The following is a 17,333-nucleotide window of genomic DNA, read 5'->3' as shown; positions in this document are numbered from 1 at the left end:
GTTGTATGCCCTGCTAGAGAGCTTCCCCGGTCAACTGTAAGTGCTGTTATTGTAAAGTGGAAACGTCTAGGAGCAACAACGGCTCAGCCGCGAAGTGGTAGGCCACACAAGCTCACAGAACAGGGCCACCGAGTGCTGAAGCGAGTAGTTCCAAACTGCCTCTGGAAGCAACATCAGCACAAGAACTGTTCATCTGGAGCTTAATTAAATGGATTTCCATGGCCGAGCAGCCGCACACAACCCTAAGATCACCATGTGCAATGCCAAGCGTCGGCTGGAGTGGCGTAAAGCTTGCTGCCATTGGACTCTGGAGCAGTGAAAATGTGTTCTCTGGAGTGATGAATCACGCTTCACCATCTGGCAGTCCGACAGATGAATCTGGGTTTTGCGGATGCCAGGAGAACGCTACCTGCCTGAATGCATAGTGCTGTAAATTTTAGAGGAGGAGGAATAATGGTCTGGTGCTGTTTTTCATGGTTCAGGTGCAGCCCGTTAGACACTACAGCATACAATGACATTCTAGACGACTTTGTGCTTCCAACTTTGTGGCAACAGGTTTGGGCAGGCCCTTTCCTGTTTCAGCATGACAATGCCCCCGTGCACAAAGTGTGGTCCATACAGAAATAGGTTCGAGATCGGTGTGGAAGAACTTGACTGGCCTGCAGAGAACCCATGACCTTAACTCCATCGATCACCTTTGGGATAAATTGGAACGCTGACGTCAGTGCCCGACCTCACGAATGATCTTGTGGCTGAATGGAGGCAAATCCCTGCAGCAATGTTCCAACATCTAGTGGAAAGCCTTCCCAGAAAAGTAGCGGCTGTTGTGGCAGAAAAGTGGGACCAACTCCATATTAAAGCCCATGATTTTGGAATGAGATGTTCGACGAGCAGGTGTCCACAGACTTTTGGTCATGTAGTGTATTATGCTGCCTGGCATGCATTAAGGGCCTGACTGTTTTTAGTGTGTGCTTGCATATTATATGTATTTCATATCCCAGTTGTCACCAGTGGGTGTCACTGCATCTCTCTCCATGTGTCTTAAACTATAGTTACCTTGTTTCTCGCACAGCCACTCTGGAATGTGGTTAAGTTTACACAACTCTGCACCACGACACACTCAATAAATACATATTTATCAGACAACTATATTATAATAGGCCTCTCATTAAACTGAATAAGCAAAGATCGCTCCATATTATGGAACTTGGCTAGCTCTCATAATGAGAATTTGTCTTGAGTTTTACACGTTCCACATATCTCTCTTTCTCTCTCTCTCTCTCTCTCTCTCTCTCTCTCTCTTTCTCTCTCAGACACCAGGTAGTGTGGGACAGGTACATGGGAGTGATCAAAAGCTGCATCCTCAAAATGTACCATGACTGAGATGTTGCCTCGCTCAACTTCCTGTCCTCTTTATATCCGAGTCATGTTGTTTTTTTTTCTCCTCTGAAGTCGTCATATAAATCCTCCGCTCCCTCTGTCAGATGTTTTCCTCCAATCCTAGTGCCCACATTTCTCATTTCTTTGTCTTTCTGCTGCTTTGTTTACTTTCCTTCCTCTTTTCCCTCTCACTCCTCGGTCTGTTCTGACACCCTACTCTGCAATGTCGTCTTGCATATCATATCATCTGTGTTGTGTACTGAACAACAATATAAACGCAACATGTAAAGTGTTTGTCTCAAATTTTGTGCACAAATTTGTTTACATCCCTGTTAGTGAGCTTTTCTCCTTTGCCAGATAATTAATCAAGAAGCTGATTAAACGGTATGATCATTACACAGGTGCACCTTTTGCTGGGGACAATAAAAGGTGCCATTTGTCACACAACACAATGCCACAGATGTTAAGTTTTGAGGGAGTGTGCAATTGGCATGCTGACTGTAGGAATGTCCAACAGAGCTATTCCCAGAGAATTAGATGTTAATTTCTCTACCATAAGCCGCCTCTAACCGGCCTCACAACTGCAGACCACGTGTAACCACGCCAGCCCAGGACCTCAACATCCGGCTTCTTCACCTGCGGCATCGTCTGAGGAAGGGTAGGGTGGTGCTGAGGATTATTTCTGTCTTTAATAAAGCCCTTTTGTGGGGGAAAACTCATTCTGATTGGCTTGGCCTGGCTCCCGAGTGGGTGGACCTAGCTCCCAAGTGGGTGGGCCTATGCCCACTCATGGCTGTGCCCCTGCAAAGTCATGTGAAATCCGTAGATTGGGGCCTAATGAATTGAATTCAATTGACTGATTTCCTTCTATAAACTAATACTTAGTCAAATCTTTGAAATTGTTGCATTTATATTTTTGTTAGGTATAAATAAAGTCAACTCATTTTATACCGACGGTCTCTTGGCCCTGATTGTATTGCAGATATTGAGGGTGTGTGTTTGTGCGTATGCTGTGAGTGCTTGTTTGTTAGAATGTCAGATGCAAATTACTCTGATTTTAAAAACTGACTGCAGCTGTAGGGGTAGAGACCTGTTTGGTCCAATATAACACTTAGATTACATTTACATTACATTTAAGTCATTTAGCAGACGCTCTTATCCAGAGCGACTTACAAATTGGTGCATTCACCTTATGACATCCAGTGGAACAGCCACTTTACAATAGTGCATCTACATATTTTAAGGGGGGGGGTGAGAAGGATTACTTTATCCTATCCTAGGTATTCCTTAAAGAGGTGGGGTTTCAGGTGTCTCCGGAAGGTGGTGATTGACTCCGCTGTCCTGGCGTCGTGAGGGAGTTTGTTCCACCATTGGGGAGCCAGAGCAGCGAACAGTTTTGACTGGGCTGAGCGGGAACTGTACTTCCTCAGTGGTAGGGAGGCGAGCAGGCCAGAGGTGGATGAACGCAGTGCCCTTATTTGTGCCCTTATTTATTTTATTATTTATTTATTAGATATTTCACAGCTTGAACATGCCAAGAAAGTGGCGAGAATCTCATCCCAGCATGGATGAATATGGGTGAAGACAGACTATTTTGGAATACATCTGCATAGTAAATTAAACCTGAGTGGATTATAATATGAGAAGCCAGTAGTAAGCTGTGTGTCTATGTGTGGCCACTGGGGGTTGGGTAAGAGCAGCTGTCACACCCCCCCACACACATCAATATCTCTTATTGTTATCTGTATTTCTTGAAACTGCACTGTTGGGTAGGGGTTCATAAGTAAGCATTTCACTGTAAGGTCGACACCTGTTGTATTCGGTGCATGTGACGAATAAAATTTGATTTTGATTTGATTTGAAACGTTGATTAGGTAGGTATAATGGTACTGCTCATATCCATGTCAATTATGGATTTGCACTTCAGCAAAAATGTAATATCTATAAATTATAACTAACATGGACACTAAGATATTAATATTGTAAAAAGGAAGAACATATTTCACTGTTTGTATACAGTAGTAGAGCTGTCCCGGAGTACACAGCTTTCATGTAATTGTCAAAGGAAATGTGTTGGAAAAGTATTAGTAGTACAATAGTTATAACAAAACCTCTTGAAGAAATGGATGATGATTACTTCAGGGTCAAACTTTTCTTGCTTCTACATATAAACATGTCTGTCTGGAAGACCTCCAGTTTAAATATTTACTGGTAGTTAGAAAAGCTAACTACTTTTCCAAGAAGGCTTGTGTCTCTCTCCTTCGCTCTAGTTTTTGTCCACATTCCACCAACTTCTCTCCCAAGCTATAAATATCTGCCTGTGTCAGATTGGACCGGAGCGAGGGAAAACTTAGTGGCTGTACAGAAAGAGAAAAAGATGGGGGAAGTAAGGATAGATAGATTGGGGGAGCGAGCTGTGGGGGGTGATTTTAAATGAAACCAGGAGCGTTGTGTGACCTGTGAGTGGGGGCACAGGGGGAGGGGGAGTGTGTGTGTGAATCTATGCAAGTTGTTGTTCCGCCTGCGATTTGGACAGATTTGGAATTTGGGCCGCAGACCAGGAATTTGCATCCTGGGGGGTCAGGGAGGGGGGTCAGTGGGAGGGTGGAGGATGGCAGTGCAGGGGGCCAGAGGGGGGGTAGGAATGGGCTGTCCCTCTTTCCTCTCTGCCTCTTTCCTTCTCTCTCTTTCTCGCCCTCCCCTGCATGCATTCAGCTGCTCCAGCTGTCGATCTGCCCACTCACTCTCTCAGGGCCATAGAGGCAGGAGCAGGACAGATAGAGGGACCACTTCTGCTCTCCACACTCACACCACATCAGGGACCACCACCGCCAGGGGACTAGAACAGCACTACACGGACTCAAACCAGGGACCTGAAGATCACAGGAAGAAGACGAATTCACACAAAGGAAGAAGACTTGCCTGTGAGTTCACCATGTTTCACAATGACTTTGTGTGTGTGCGGGTTTGAAAGAGAGAGAGGGAGCGGGTGTGTCTATGAGAGCCTTTGTGATTGTGGGAGAGAGATTAACCAAGTGCGTGTGAGTGTATTACATCACAAAGAAAAACGTGCCTCTTACCCTCTGCTCCTGGAGGGGGAGGACACGTCACAGCTACACCATTGCTCTCCACTCAACCTCCACGGCTACAGTTGGATCCTTACAAGAGCTGAGGTGGCAAGGCCCTGTGTGTACGTGAGTGTGAGGGAGAGAGAGAGAGAGGGAGAGGAAGGGACAGAGAGCATGTGTAAGAGAGTAGTTGTATTTGTAAATGGAAATGTATTGCAAAACTCTTGTACAGATCCAACTACTATTTCACAACTATGTAATGTCACAATCGCAAAGTCTACTAATATCTCCTGCGAACTTGATTCATGAAATGCCTGCCAGACATGGTCAGCTTGGATGAAATCCTAAGTACAGGATTTGTTTGCTGGAAAGACTTATTTTAGTGTGAGGAGGAGCAGACAGGCCTACGTTACCATATGGACACACCAAGGGACAACCACAAACTAGAGAGACAGGTGCCACCCAATGGCATTAAACACTCTGTACACACCCTCCCTCCCATACACACACACATTACATCACAGGGCAGGACACGGCCTTCTTATTCCTTTACAGACCACTTCTGTGCAGAGCAGGGCGCCATTTTATCACTGTGTTTATGTACTCTTAATTACTAACATTTGACAGAAAGAATTCTGCGTTCATAGGCCAAAATTAGTAGTAAGGCTGGTCTGACTAGAGTGATTCAGGAGAGAGCACAGAGGCACGGCGAGGAGGGTCAACTATTAAAATACCAAACTCCCCCTTGGCACACGTCATCTCATCTAGTTACTACAGCATATCATCAGTATTCACATCCCTTGGATTTTTCCACATTTTGTTGTGTGACAAAGTGGGATTGAAATGGATTTAGTTGGGATTTTTTTCCCATCTACACAAAATACTCCATAATGTCAAAGTGAAAAGAAAACTACAAATGTAAAAGAAAAAAGGAATAACTAAAATGTAGTTGTTGAAAAAGTATTCAGTAAAATTTGGAGTAACAAATCACATAAGTTACATGGACTCACTCTGTGTGCAATAATAGGGGTTGACATGATTTTTAAATGATTAAGCATGCCTCTGCCCCCCATACATACAACATCTTTAAGGTCCCTCAGTCAAGTATTGAATTTCGAGCACAGATTCAAGTACAAAGATCCAGTGATTGGTAGATGGGTAACAATATATATATAATAATATATATGCCATTTATATATATGCCATTTATCGCTTTTTAAGACTTACAGTCATGTGTGCAGTGATTGGTAGATGCTCTACCAACTGAGCTACAGAAGGACCACAATAACAAATCAGACATTGAATATCTCTTTAAGCATGATGTGGTTAATAATTATGCTGTGGATGATGTATTAAACCACCCAGACACCTCAAAGATACAGTCGTCCTTCTGAACTGAGCTGCAGTACAGGAATGAAACTGCTCAGGGATGTTACCATGAGGCCATTGGGGATTTTAAAACAGCTACAGAGTTCAATGGCTGTGATGGGAGGAAACTGAGGATGGATCAACAGCATTGTAGAGACTCCACAATAATGACCTAAATGACAGAGGTGAAAAGAAGTGTACAAATATACTAAATATTCCAAAACATGCATCTTGTATGGAACAAGGCACTAAAGTAATACTGCAACAACAACAAAAACACGGAAAAGAAATACACTTTTTGGCCTAAATGCAAAGCCTTATGTTTGGGGTACATCCAGCACAACACATCACTGAGTAACTGCCTCCTTATTTTCAAGCTTGGTGGTGGCTGCATCATGGTATGGGTATGCTTTACATTGGCAAAGACTGGGGAGTTTTTCACGATGAAAAGAAACAGGATGGAGCTAAGCACAGGCAAAATCCTAGTGGAAAACCTGCTTCAGTCTGCTTTCCACCAGACGCTGGAAGATGAATTCACCATCCAGCAGGACAATAACCTAAAACACAAGGCAAAATTGCTTACCAAGAAGACAATGAATGTTCCTGAGTGGCCAACTTACAACTTGCATGAACATCTATGGCAAGACTTGAAAATTGCTGTCTAGCCACGATCCCCAACATCTTGACACATTTTGAAAACATTAATGGGCAAATGGGCAGCACCCACTCGTAGCATGCGCTCCAGCAGGTATATCTCACTGGTCACCCCCAACGCCAATTCATTCTTTGGTCACCTTTGCTTCCAGTTCTCTGCTGCCATTGACTGGAACGAACTGCAAAAATCACTGAAGCTGGAGACTCATATCTCCCTCACTAGCTTTAAGCGCCAGCTGTCAGAGCAGCTCACAGATCACTGCACCTGTACATAGCCAATCTGTAAACAGCCCATCCAACTACCTCATCCCCATACTGTATTTATTTATCTTGCTCCTTTGCACCCCAGTATCTCTACTTGCACATTCATCTTCTGCACATCTACCATTCCAGTGTTTAATTGCTTTATTGTAATTACTTCGCCACCATGGCCTATTTACTCCCTTATCTTACCTCATTTGCACTCACTGTATATAGACTTTTCCCCCCTTTTTTTCCTATTGTATTATTGACTGTATGTTTTGTTTATTTCATGTGTAACTCTGTGTTGTTGTATATATCAAACTGCTATGCTTCATCTTGGCCAGGTCGCAGTTTCAAATGAGAACTTGTTCTCAACTAGCCTACCTGGTTAAATAAAGGTGAAATAAAAACTATTGCACAATCCAGGTGTGCAAAGCTCTTAGAGACTTACTTAAGGAGACTTAACAGCTGTAATCACAACCAAAGGTGTTTCTAAGCTGTATAGACTTTTTCTTTCACTTTGACATTACAGAGTATTTTTGTGTAGACCAATGTGAAAAAAATCCAAGAGGGGTAAACCCATGATGCCCACTGTATCACTTTGGCCCAGCCAGCTCTCCATGCCTGGCTCCCACTAGCTTCCCTCTCCATCAGACTACAGCCCTGTGCCCATTGGGAACTGTTATGTTTGATGTTTTCTTCTGTAGTTCTACTGTCCGGCAATATGAGAGAAATCTCACACCACAGGAGTTTACTGGTATAACATATAAGAGGTTCTGGCCCGCAAGGTGGCAGGTTCAGTGCAGCGAGGGGAACGGAGCACAGCATGAGCCCACCGGGCCACCGTGCTAGAGAGAGAGCAGCTCCACGCACAACGGAGCAGAACGGATCAAAGCCGGCTATATATACACATCACAAGACCCGACCGTCTATCGTGTGTAGATGCGTGTGTATAGTCTATGTGTGTTTGTGTATGTTGCTCTGTGTGTGTGGTCTCGCTGTGTGTTCTGTCTAGTCCCCATGAAGTCATTTCTTTATGACCCTGCTGTTATTTTGCCTGGTCATTCTGCTGACAGTGTGGATTCAAGTTACTACTACTGATGCCAGCACAGGAGGTTGGTGGCACCTTAATTGGGGAGGACGGGCTCGTTGTAATGGTTGGAACGGAATATGGTTTCCATGTGTTCGATGCCATTCCATTCGCTCCATTCCAGCCATTATTATGAGCAGTCCTCCCCTCAGCAGCCTCCACTGGATGCCAGTAATATAAGGAATGCACCTGGACCAAGTAAAGACAGCATCTGTATCAACATCCTCTGTCCTCCAAGAGTTGCAGAATTTCCCCTTCAATCCAAGTAAATACAGGGCCATGTAATTACTGTATTTCTGTGAACAATGTGTACTGCTGTACATGGTAGACAATGCTACACTGGTAAATGTCAAGTGTAGTGTTGTTCACCAACACCTGTTGTAACCAGAATCACAAACAATGGAAAGACCAGTGGTTGGCGTGTGGAGGACTGTCAGAGTGATGGACCATCCTCTCACTCAGAGACCAGAGGCTGTAGGATTGGCAGCAGCTGTCCTACATGAACCATGTGGGGGCTTTCCCAAAACCTGATACTCTGAGAAACACCGTGATGGCAGGGTATCCCTACTGGGAACTGCAGCCCACATCCTTGCCACGGGCATTCCAGAGGTCCACCACTTGGTGCTCACTGGTCAGCGGCGGAAGCGCAGCACCTACCCACGTCTGCCTGCTGCTCACAAGTCTGGGTGACTGAGTTACCGGACTCTCAACTGGCGGACAGTTTGTTTCTTTGGTGGTTTTAGGTCAGATTTATCCTGCGCTATAAGAGAACCACAGTGCCAAAGCGGATTTTGACGTGTCCTCATATTCGGGGGTACAGTGTGTTTTCAGCAGTACAGTGTGTGTTCAGGGGTACAGTGTGTGTTCAGGGGTACAGTGTGTGTCCAGGGGTACAGTGTGTGTCCAGGGGTACAGTGTGTGTCCAGGGGTACAGTGTGTGTCCAGGGGTACAGTGTGTGTCCAGGGGTACAGTGTGTGTCCAGGGGTACAGTGTGTGTCCAGGGGTACAGTGTGTGTTCAGCGGTACAGTGTGTGTTCAGCGGTACAGTGTGTGTCCAGGGGTACAGTGTGTGTCCAGGGGTACAGTGTGTGTCCAGGGGTACAGTGTGTGTCCAGGGGGACAGTGTGTCTCCAGGGGTATAGTGTGTGTCTGGGGGTACAGTGTGTGTCTGGGGGTACAGTGTGTGTCCGGGGGTACAGTGTGTGTCCAGCAGTACAGTGTGTGTCCAGCAGTACAGTGTGTGTCCAGCAGTACAGTGTGTGTTCAGGGGTACAGTGTGTGTCCAGGGGTACAGTGTGTGTTCAGCAGTACAGTGTGTGTTCAGCAGTACAGTGTGTGTTCAGCAGTACAGTGTGTGTCCAGTGGTACAGTGTGTGTCCAGCGGTACAGTGTGTGTCCAGCAGTACAGTGTGTGTTCAGCAGTACAGTGTGTGTCCAGGGGTACAGTGTGTGTTCAGGGGTACAGTGTGTGTATACTCATGCATACGATGCAGACCTATTGAAGACGATATGATGCAAGGTCCACTAAAATACCTCACTTTTGTGTTTGAAAGATTGTGAAATTGTGACAGGTGCACTGACTGTGTATATAGTTGTCCTGGGAACTCAGTTGAACATTTGTTTTGGTGCTTGAGAAGGAAGGGTAGGCTACATTTGAAGTGTGATGTAAGACAGTTAGCATGTTTGTCTGGGTACACACGTTGCTCTGTGGCTTCTTGCTTGGCCTCCCTGAGGTTAGTGTGTGTGTGTGTGTGTGTGTGTGTGTGTGTGTGTGTGTGTGTGTGTGTGTGTGTGTGTGTGTGTGTGTGTGTGTGTGTGTGTGTGTGTGTGTGTGTGTGTGTGTGTGTGTGTGTGTGTGTGTGTGTGGGGGCGCGACAAGTGGTTGAGTATTACAGCATACAAAAGTCTCACCATTGTGTGTGCGTGCGTGTAAGGAAAGCAATGATTATAACTTTCCTCTTCATATATTATTTTGCCTGGAGCAAATTCTAACTGACGGTTTTTGCACGAACAACGGTTACTCAAGAGATGTTTTATTGCTTTCTCTTGGTTTGTTTTTTTTGTTGTCTGAGGGAGCTGGAATAGAGGATTTATTTGTCTAGGTACAGGGTCTACTTTAACAGTTGTGCTTCCACTCTCCAAGAACATTAAATGGAGGATGGTTGGTCAAGAAAAGCAGCGTGGTCCTGTCTGCATGCTTCTCCGACACCATATGCAGCACTTCGAAGAATAACACACTAGGCATGATGATGAACGATGTCAGACTCAGAGGCAGACAATAATGGATTCTGCGGTACTAGACAGCGACGGTGATTTAGATGGATGACCAGAGCAGAAATCTGTGTCGGAGCTTGCGGCGTCTGGGGAAACGGAAAGTAATGTCTTGAAATTGATAGACAATACCCTGAGATGTAGGCGCTGTGTTTAATGGCTCACTTTGGTATACTGTAGGTTTGTTGTGTGAGCGTGTGTGTGTGCAGTTACAGTGGGCCTGTCTGGGGAAACAGAGGGCTGTCTATGGAGAGCTAACATGAAAGGATTTCCACACGGTTGACTTGATTATTTTCAGCTGATGGATGGAATGTGTCGTTATATTGACCTTTCGCCAGCAGGGGGAGACGGGCTTCCTCTCCGTCATACTGGCGGGGATTTGGGGGGAATGTGTTCGATTAACAAATAATGACCGACGTCTGAGTCATAAGGGAGTTGTGTGTGTTGACTTCTGTTCTGAGCCTGGCTTCAGAAAAGTGTTAGATGTCAACACACAGCCACGGTGTTCTGTTTATCTAATTAAGTGGATGAATTGAAAGCTGTTCCAACCTAGGTTGTTTATTAACTCTCTTCTCAACCCAGGTTAATGAGTCTCCTAAGTAACTCTCTTTCTCTCTCCCCTCCCTCTCCCCCCAGATACCGCTGCGCTGCTCTGAGCACCACGACAAGCCGGCAGCTTCTCTCGTCCTGACCGGAGGCACCGCTACCTGTGTGACCCGCCGGCTGTGCCAGGGTGTGTGTTTACGTGTGTGATCCGGTCCTATCTGCCAGTCAGTCCGTGAGCATGCAGGGCGTGTGTGCGGCGATCCTGTGTGTGTCTGTGTTCCTCCGCAGTGCTATTTCACAGCCACCTACAGAAAGTGACACCTACACGGTAAGGAGGGGGTATTCCAGGACTCTTTTTCTCTCTCTCCCTCCCTCCTCTCCTTCTATCTTGTCTTCCCCGCCCACCATACACCAGACTGATAATTTGACCCCTTTTGTACTGCAGCTGCTCCTCTCTTTCCTGTTGACCTCCGCTGTACTCTGGAGTCCCGCTGTGTCTTTCCCCCTCTGTGCCTATGACTAGGTACCCTCCTGTTAATGTGACACAGCCATTATCTAAAATGTACCTAATAGCTTCAAATGAAAGGTCATTTGGATTGTTCAGTGCATGTGACTCTCTCGCTCTCTGTCTCATGCCATCTGTAGGAATGCACAGATGGCTATCAATGGGATCCTCAGACTCAGCACTGCAAAGGTAATGGCTCTCGATTATCCTCATGTCCCCATCTCCTCTCTTCCCTCCATCAGTTGTAAGCAACGAGTGAGAGCATTACAACTTGCAACCAGTCCTGTCTTCCAGTCCTTTTCCTTCTCCCCCGACAGACATAAACGAGTGTGAGACCATTCCGGAGGCCTGTAAGGGGGAGATGAAGTGCTTCAACCACTACGGGGGCTACCTGTGCCTCCCCCGTTCTGCCTCAGTCATCCCAGCTCCAGACCCCCCCAGCCAGCCTGGGACCAACCTGGAGAGCACCGCCAGAGAGCCCTTCAACCCCTGTCCTCTGGGCTATGAGCCCCAGGGAGACAGCTGTGTGGGTGAGAGAGTAGGGAGGGAGGGGGGGTAGACAGGTGGCTGCAAGGGACTGGATAAGGTGTGTGTGCCTTGTTTGTGATTGGGCAATAAGCATGTAGTCTGAATGAGTGCAGACTAGTGTGGGACAGGTGGTTGTATCAAGCATGTGTTTGGGGAGTTTGTGGAGTTTGTGTGGGTGTGTGTGAGTATTTGTCGGTGGGGGGTGGATAGCTGGTACTGGAATGTGGAGATTTCACATGAGGACAGCTGCTCTTAGTTTTATAGGACGGAGAGTGTTGAGAGGAGTGGTGTAAAGTACTTTAGTCAAAATACTTTGAAGTACTACTAAAGTACTTTTTGGGGGTATCTGTACTTTACTTTATTATTTATATTTTTGGGAACTTTTACTTCACTACATTCCTAAAGACAATTATGTACTTTTTACTCCATACATTTTCCCGGACACCCGAAAGTACTCGTTACATTTTGACAGGAAAATGGTTCAATTCACACACTTATCAAGAGAACATCCCTGGTCATCCCTACTGCCTCTGCCCTGGCGGACTCACTAAACACAAATGCTTCGTTTGTAAATTATGTCTTGTAGTGTGCCCCTGGCTATCCATCAATAAAAAAACATGAAAGAAAATTGTACTGTTTGGTTTGCTTAATATAAGGAATTTGAAATTATTTATACTTTTACTTTTGATACTTAAGTACATTTTAGCAATTCCATTTACTTTTGATACTTAAGTATATTTAAAACCAAATACTTTTAGAATTTTACTCAAGTAGTATTTTACTGGGTGACTTTCACTTTATAAAAAGGGCTTTATAAATACATTTGATTGATTGACTTTTACTTGAGTCCTTTTCTATTAAGGTATCTTTACTTTTACTCAAGTATGACAATTGAGTACTTTTTCCACCACTGGTTGAAAGAGCTGCTTGTCCTGTTGTTCTTGGAGTCGGGGTGATAGGGGTTGTTGATGGGGAATGCATGAGGCAGGAATAATGATTGAACAAAATGGGGCAGCTGTTGGTGCCTCAACCGTATTAACATCCATATGACTAAATACATTGTGTTGTTTTACCATATCTCACACACAGATGTGAATGAGTGTGAGAGAGATGAACACGACTGCCAGCCCAGCCAGCAGTGCATCAACACGCCGGGAGCCTTTACCTGCCAGTGTCCTGAGGGTTACCGTAAGGTTGGCACCGAGTGCATTGGTAAGACAGCCAATAGGACTTCCACTAACCAGCCTAACCACTGGCCTGAGAGACAACCAATAGGACGCCCACTAACCAGCCTAACCACTGGCCTGAGAGACAACCAATAGGACGCCCATTAACCAGCCTAACCACTGGCCTGAGAGACAACCAATAGGACGCCCACTAACCAGCCTAACCACTGGCCTGAGAGACAACCAATAGGACGCCCACTAACCAGCCTAACCACTGGCCTGAGAGACAACCAATAGGACGCCCATTAACCAGCCTAACCACTGGCCTGAGAGACAACCAATAGGACGCCCACTAACCAGCCTAACCACTGGCCTGAGAGACAACCAATAGGACGCCCATTAACCAGCCTAACCACTGGCCTGAGAGACAACCAATAGGACGCCCATTAAGCAGCCTAACCACTGGCCTGAGAGACAACCAATAGGACACCCATTAACCAGCCTAACCACTGACCTTAGTCACACCAACTCGCTGTTTGCGGTCTCACCTCATGGTTTTGGTTAAGCTTAGCCATTGTAGCATGTTATTTGACCTCTATTTAACCAGGAAGGTCATTTAGTTTATTCACAATTAATATGTTAATATGTTTTGTCACATACACCGTATAGGTCAACTTCTCCTTAGTCATTGTAGCATGTTATTTGACCTCTATTTAACCAGGAAAGCCACTTGAGTCAAAGTCTCCTTCACCATAACGACCTGGTTGGTCAACTCAATCTCCACCTTCTCTCTGGAACTGTTTCTGAATGCTCTCCTTCCATCTGGGTTGTCAGACATTGACGAGTGCAGATACAGGTACTGTCAGCATCGCTGTGTCAACGTCCCCGGCTCCTTCTCCTGTCAGTGTGAACCAGGCTTCCAGCTGGCTGGCAACAACCGCTCCTGTATTGGTAATGCGTGGTCAGATATACACACACCTACATACAGAGAGTCCCAGGCTATCCAGACTGATGTTAGAAAATATATTGACTGATATACGGATAGACTTCTCCCTCTCCTCCTCCTTCCAGATGTGAATGAGTGTGACATGGGCGCCCCCTGTCAGCAGCGGTGTTATAACACCTATGGTACCTTCCTCTGTCGCTGTGACCAGGGCTACGAACTTGGGCCTGATGGCTTTGCCTGCAATGGTGAGAGGGTCTGTCTGTCTGTCTGTCTGTCTGTCTGTCTGTCTGTCTGTCTGTCTGTCTGTCTGTCTGTCTGTCTGTCTGTCTGTCTGTCTGTCTGTCTGTCTGTCTGTCTGTCTGTCTGTCTGTCTGTCTGTCTGTCTGTCTGGTAGCAGTGCTTTGATCTGAAAAGAAAAGCTACTCTTTCTTTCTTGCATTTATTAAAAGCTGCCCTTCTGTTTCTTGGTTAAAACAGCTGTGCTATGATCTTAAACGTTGTTCCCCTCCCTCTCCCTCCATCGCTCTGCAGACATAGACGAGTGCAGCTACTCTAGTTACCTGTGTCAGTTCCAGTGTGTCAATGAGCCCGGGAAGTTCTCCTGTCAGTGCCCAGAAGGCTACCAGCTGCTGGGCACTCGACTATGCCAGGGTAAGCACCCTCTCCATCTGTTCTCCTTCTCAATGTTTTTCTGAACACCTTTCCCCATCCTTCACTTCACTGTCAGCTAACTGTGCCTGTGTGTTCTTTCTTTGTCCTCGTTGTTAGTGGACGATAAAGTATTCTAATTGATTCGATTCATTTCAATTCTCTCTTTCTCCGGCCCTCATTCGATCCCTCTCCTCCCCAGATATAAACGAGTGTGAGACCGGAGAGCACCAATGTACTGAAGGACAGACATGTGTGAATATCCACGGTGCCAGTCAGTGTGTGGACACCAACCGTTGCCAGAGCCCTTACGTCCAAGTAACTGACAAGTGAGTGAACATTTATTAAAACTTGGGTACACACACACACACACACACCTTTTTCCCATTATCAAACTATGCCCTGGTCACAAATCTCAACATATCATCAACTTCTGTATGGAGCATAGCTTACATTATTTTGAAGATTGCGCCAATTGCTTTTTCCATATTTCTGTCCAATTCTGTGATCTTTTCAGTTGAACATGTTCCAGTACAATTAGAATGCTGTTAGAAGATTGAAACCAGTCTTACATTGATAACAGGTGTGGACAGTAGTTCATTTCCCCCAGCATTTTTTGGCTGTATGAAAACTGCTTCAGAAAATCTCTTGGGGAAATGGCCACTGTTCAAATACAGTTGAATGTAATCCATCTTGGTTTGAGGATAGTTCACCATGCTCCTTCATATTGCAATATAGCCCTCTAGTGGTTGAGTTTATCAACTACACTTTTTAATATTTTATCTACACATGCAGGCTGGTCTCATAGACTAGACGTAACATAGTAAACAAAAATAGGGGACACTCAAATTAGTATTATGTTTGGTATGGTATGGTTACATAACATAGAAGGTTACCTAAGGCAAAAACTAAAGGACGCGAATGTCTAGCAACCCAAAGGTTCTGTGTTCGAATCTCATCAAGGACTACTTCAGCATTTTATGCTAATTATCCATTTTGCAACTACTTAACTACTTTTTTAGCTACTTTGCAACTACTTAGCATGTTAGCTACACCCTGAACCTAACACCAAGTCTAACGTTAGCCACAACTAATTGTAATTCATAACATATCATACTAATTGTAATTCGTATCATATATGAAATGAATGATGGACATCCACAAATTAATACATAACATACCAAACGTAACATATACTAATTTGAGCGTCCCGCATTTTAGTTTACTATGTTACATCTACCCATGGGTCCAGGTTGCAGACAAGCATGATCATATCACAGGACGTAATCTATATTTAATATTTAGTGATGAATATCAAATATTATGTTTTAATATCAAATGAAACAGAATCAAAAGTACCACATCAAGTCATCTAGTTTATGAGGTCAAATTTCAGGAAATGATGATTTATGCAACGTGACTGCCACTATGGCACAACTCATATATCTCTCCAGAGGACTGAAACCTGCGATTTTCCCCCTAGTCGCTGTGTTTGTCCTGTGACCAAGCCGGCCTGTCGAGACCTACCCTTCTCTATCGTCCAGCGCTACATGAGCATCACGTCGGAGCGCTCCGTCCCGTCAGACATCTTCCAGATACAGGCCACCAGCGTCTACCCCGGAGCCTACAACACGTTCCGTATCCGCTCTGGAGACCACGACGGAGACTTCTACATCAGAGTGAGCACAGCCATAGTGTAACAGCCCCTGTACAGCACCAGCCTGGGTCACCCTCCCATCCACCTTGTCAATACATGACGATAGACTTGTGAATTTAGGATGACAGAGGAGGCCAAGAAACATATTATATTGCATTGAGTTTTGAGACATTGCATCATAACAGGACTTAGTAAGACACGTTTGCTCGACTTTTAGACTAGGATTGTACGAACGGACCCTGACTAACCTCACCATCATCTCTGTGTCTCTCTCAGCAAATCAACAACATCAGCGCCATGCTGGTTTTAGCCCGGGCCGTGACGGGGCCCCAGGAGTACACACTGGACCTGGAGATGGTGTCAGTCAACCCCCTCCTGAGCTACCAGACCAGCTCGGCTCTGCGACTTTCAATCTACGTAGGGCCTTATGCATTCTAGAGGGAGGACAGAGAGTCAGAGACAGAGAGGGGGAGACATACAGTCGAGATACAAGAGAGGAGAAATAGGACACACAGAACAATCTAGAATTGAAAGGGGTCATAAACAGAACAGTCAGATATTGTGACATGATGTCAGACGTTTGTTAGCTTCTCCTACTACATGACCTGCAAAGGAAACACACAACTCAAATCACAACCCTCTGGGGAAGCTGAGATAGAGTGAGGTAAAGAGACATTTCGAAAAATGAATACTTTATGGATAACGTGTGACTGATAAACATCAATACGACGACGTGAATTTTCCCCCAGCCCACACACCGTCCATTTTTGTTCCCTGCCTCTTAGCTGAAGTCTCCTGAAGTATATTTTCCGACTGCTCCACGCTGCTCGTTTGTCTTGGTCCTTTGAGCCGAATGGGGACAATTGCCCTAGTAACCTTTAGTACGAACCCCTGTCACGTTTCAGAAACACCCTGCATTTGAAGATAAAGAACAACAACACGTTATTTCATCATTCTCATCCCGTCTCTGTCATTCTCTTGCTTTGAGCAGGCCCATTCTCACGCCTGTGTTTTCATGCTACTCTCATTCCTCAGCCTTTCTATCCTTATCGTCCGTGGACACGACTCAATAACCACTCAGATCCAACCTCCTCATCCACCCTGTCTCTCCTGCATCCATCTCTCGCCTAAATCATAGCTAGTATTAGTGCTGAAGCTCTCACACACTCACTCACTCATCATTTGTAGATTTGTCACATTAATGATTTTGTTGTAATTTTGGTCCAGGAAGCTGATACAAAATAAAACGATATACATTTTAA

General features: G+C 45.3%; 2 protein-coding genes across 5 annotated transcripts in view; both read left to right on the top strand.

Annotated features, from left to right (window-relative positions):
• LOC124010577 (acidic fibroblast growth factor intracellular-binding protein B-like) overlaps positions 1-10,851 on the top strand; it is a 22,654-nt gene extending 11,803 nt beyond the window's left edge. For 2 of the 4 annotated variants that reach the window (XR_006834471.1, XR_006834472.1), the window contains exons 11-12: positions 4,133-4,304; positions 10,712-10,851. Coding sequence is in view for 2 of the 4 variants with exons in the window: in XM_046323183.1 (XP_046179139.1) it covers positions 1,314-1,383 (70 nt within the window). In the remaining 2 variants the exon portion in view is untranslated. Of the gene's footprint in view, positions 1-1,313; positions 1,872-4,132; positions 4,305-10,711 lie in introns of those variants that run through there. The other 2 variants (XM_046323184.1, XM_046323183.1) reach the window with 2 other exon arrangements.
• On the top strand, positions 10,813-17,333 carry LOC124010576 (EGF-containing fibulin-like extracellular matrix protein 2). The gene is made up of 10 exons (XM_046323182.1): positions 10,813-10,949; positions 11,267-11,315; positions 11,444-11,656; positions 12,744-12,866; positions 13,655-13,771; positions 13,892-14,011; positions 14,298-14,417; positions 14,617-14,743; positions 15,898-16,093; positions 16,348-17,333. The coding sequence occupies exons 1-10, from the start codon at positions 10,860-10,862 to the stop codon at positions 16,507-16,509; spliced, it is 1,317 nt and encodes a 438-aa protein (XP_046179138.1). The 5' UTR covers positions 10,813-10,859; the 3' UTR covers positions 16,510-17,333.

This window comes from Oncorhynchus gorbuscha, linkage group LG23, assembly GCF_021184085.1.
Source record: "Oncorhynchus gorbuscha isolate QuinsamMale2020 ecotype Even-year linkage group LG23, OgorEven_v1.0, whole genome shotgun sequence".
Taxonomy (NCBI): Eukaryota; Metazoa; Chordata; class Actinopteri; order Salmoniformes; family Salmonidae; genus Oncorhynchus; species Oncorhynchus gorbuscha.
Note: the sequence above shows the minus strand (reverse complement) of the source record. Positions and strands in the feature narration are given on the sequence as shown.

Coding starts and splice junctions, on each gene's coding strand:
- LOC124010576 (XM_046323182.1), top strand. CDS start 10,860: ATGCAGGGCGTGTGTGCGGCGATCCTGTGTGTGTCTGTGTTCCTCCGC. Junction 14,012..14,297: donor TGATGGCTTTGCCTGCAATG/GTGAGAGGGTCT, acceptor ATCGCTCTGCAG/ACATAGACGAGTGCAGCTAC. Junction 14,744..15,897: donor TACGTCCAAGTAACTGACAA/GTGAGTGAACAT, acceptor TTTTCCCCCTAG/TCGCTGTGTTTGTCCTGTGA.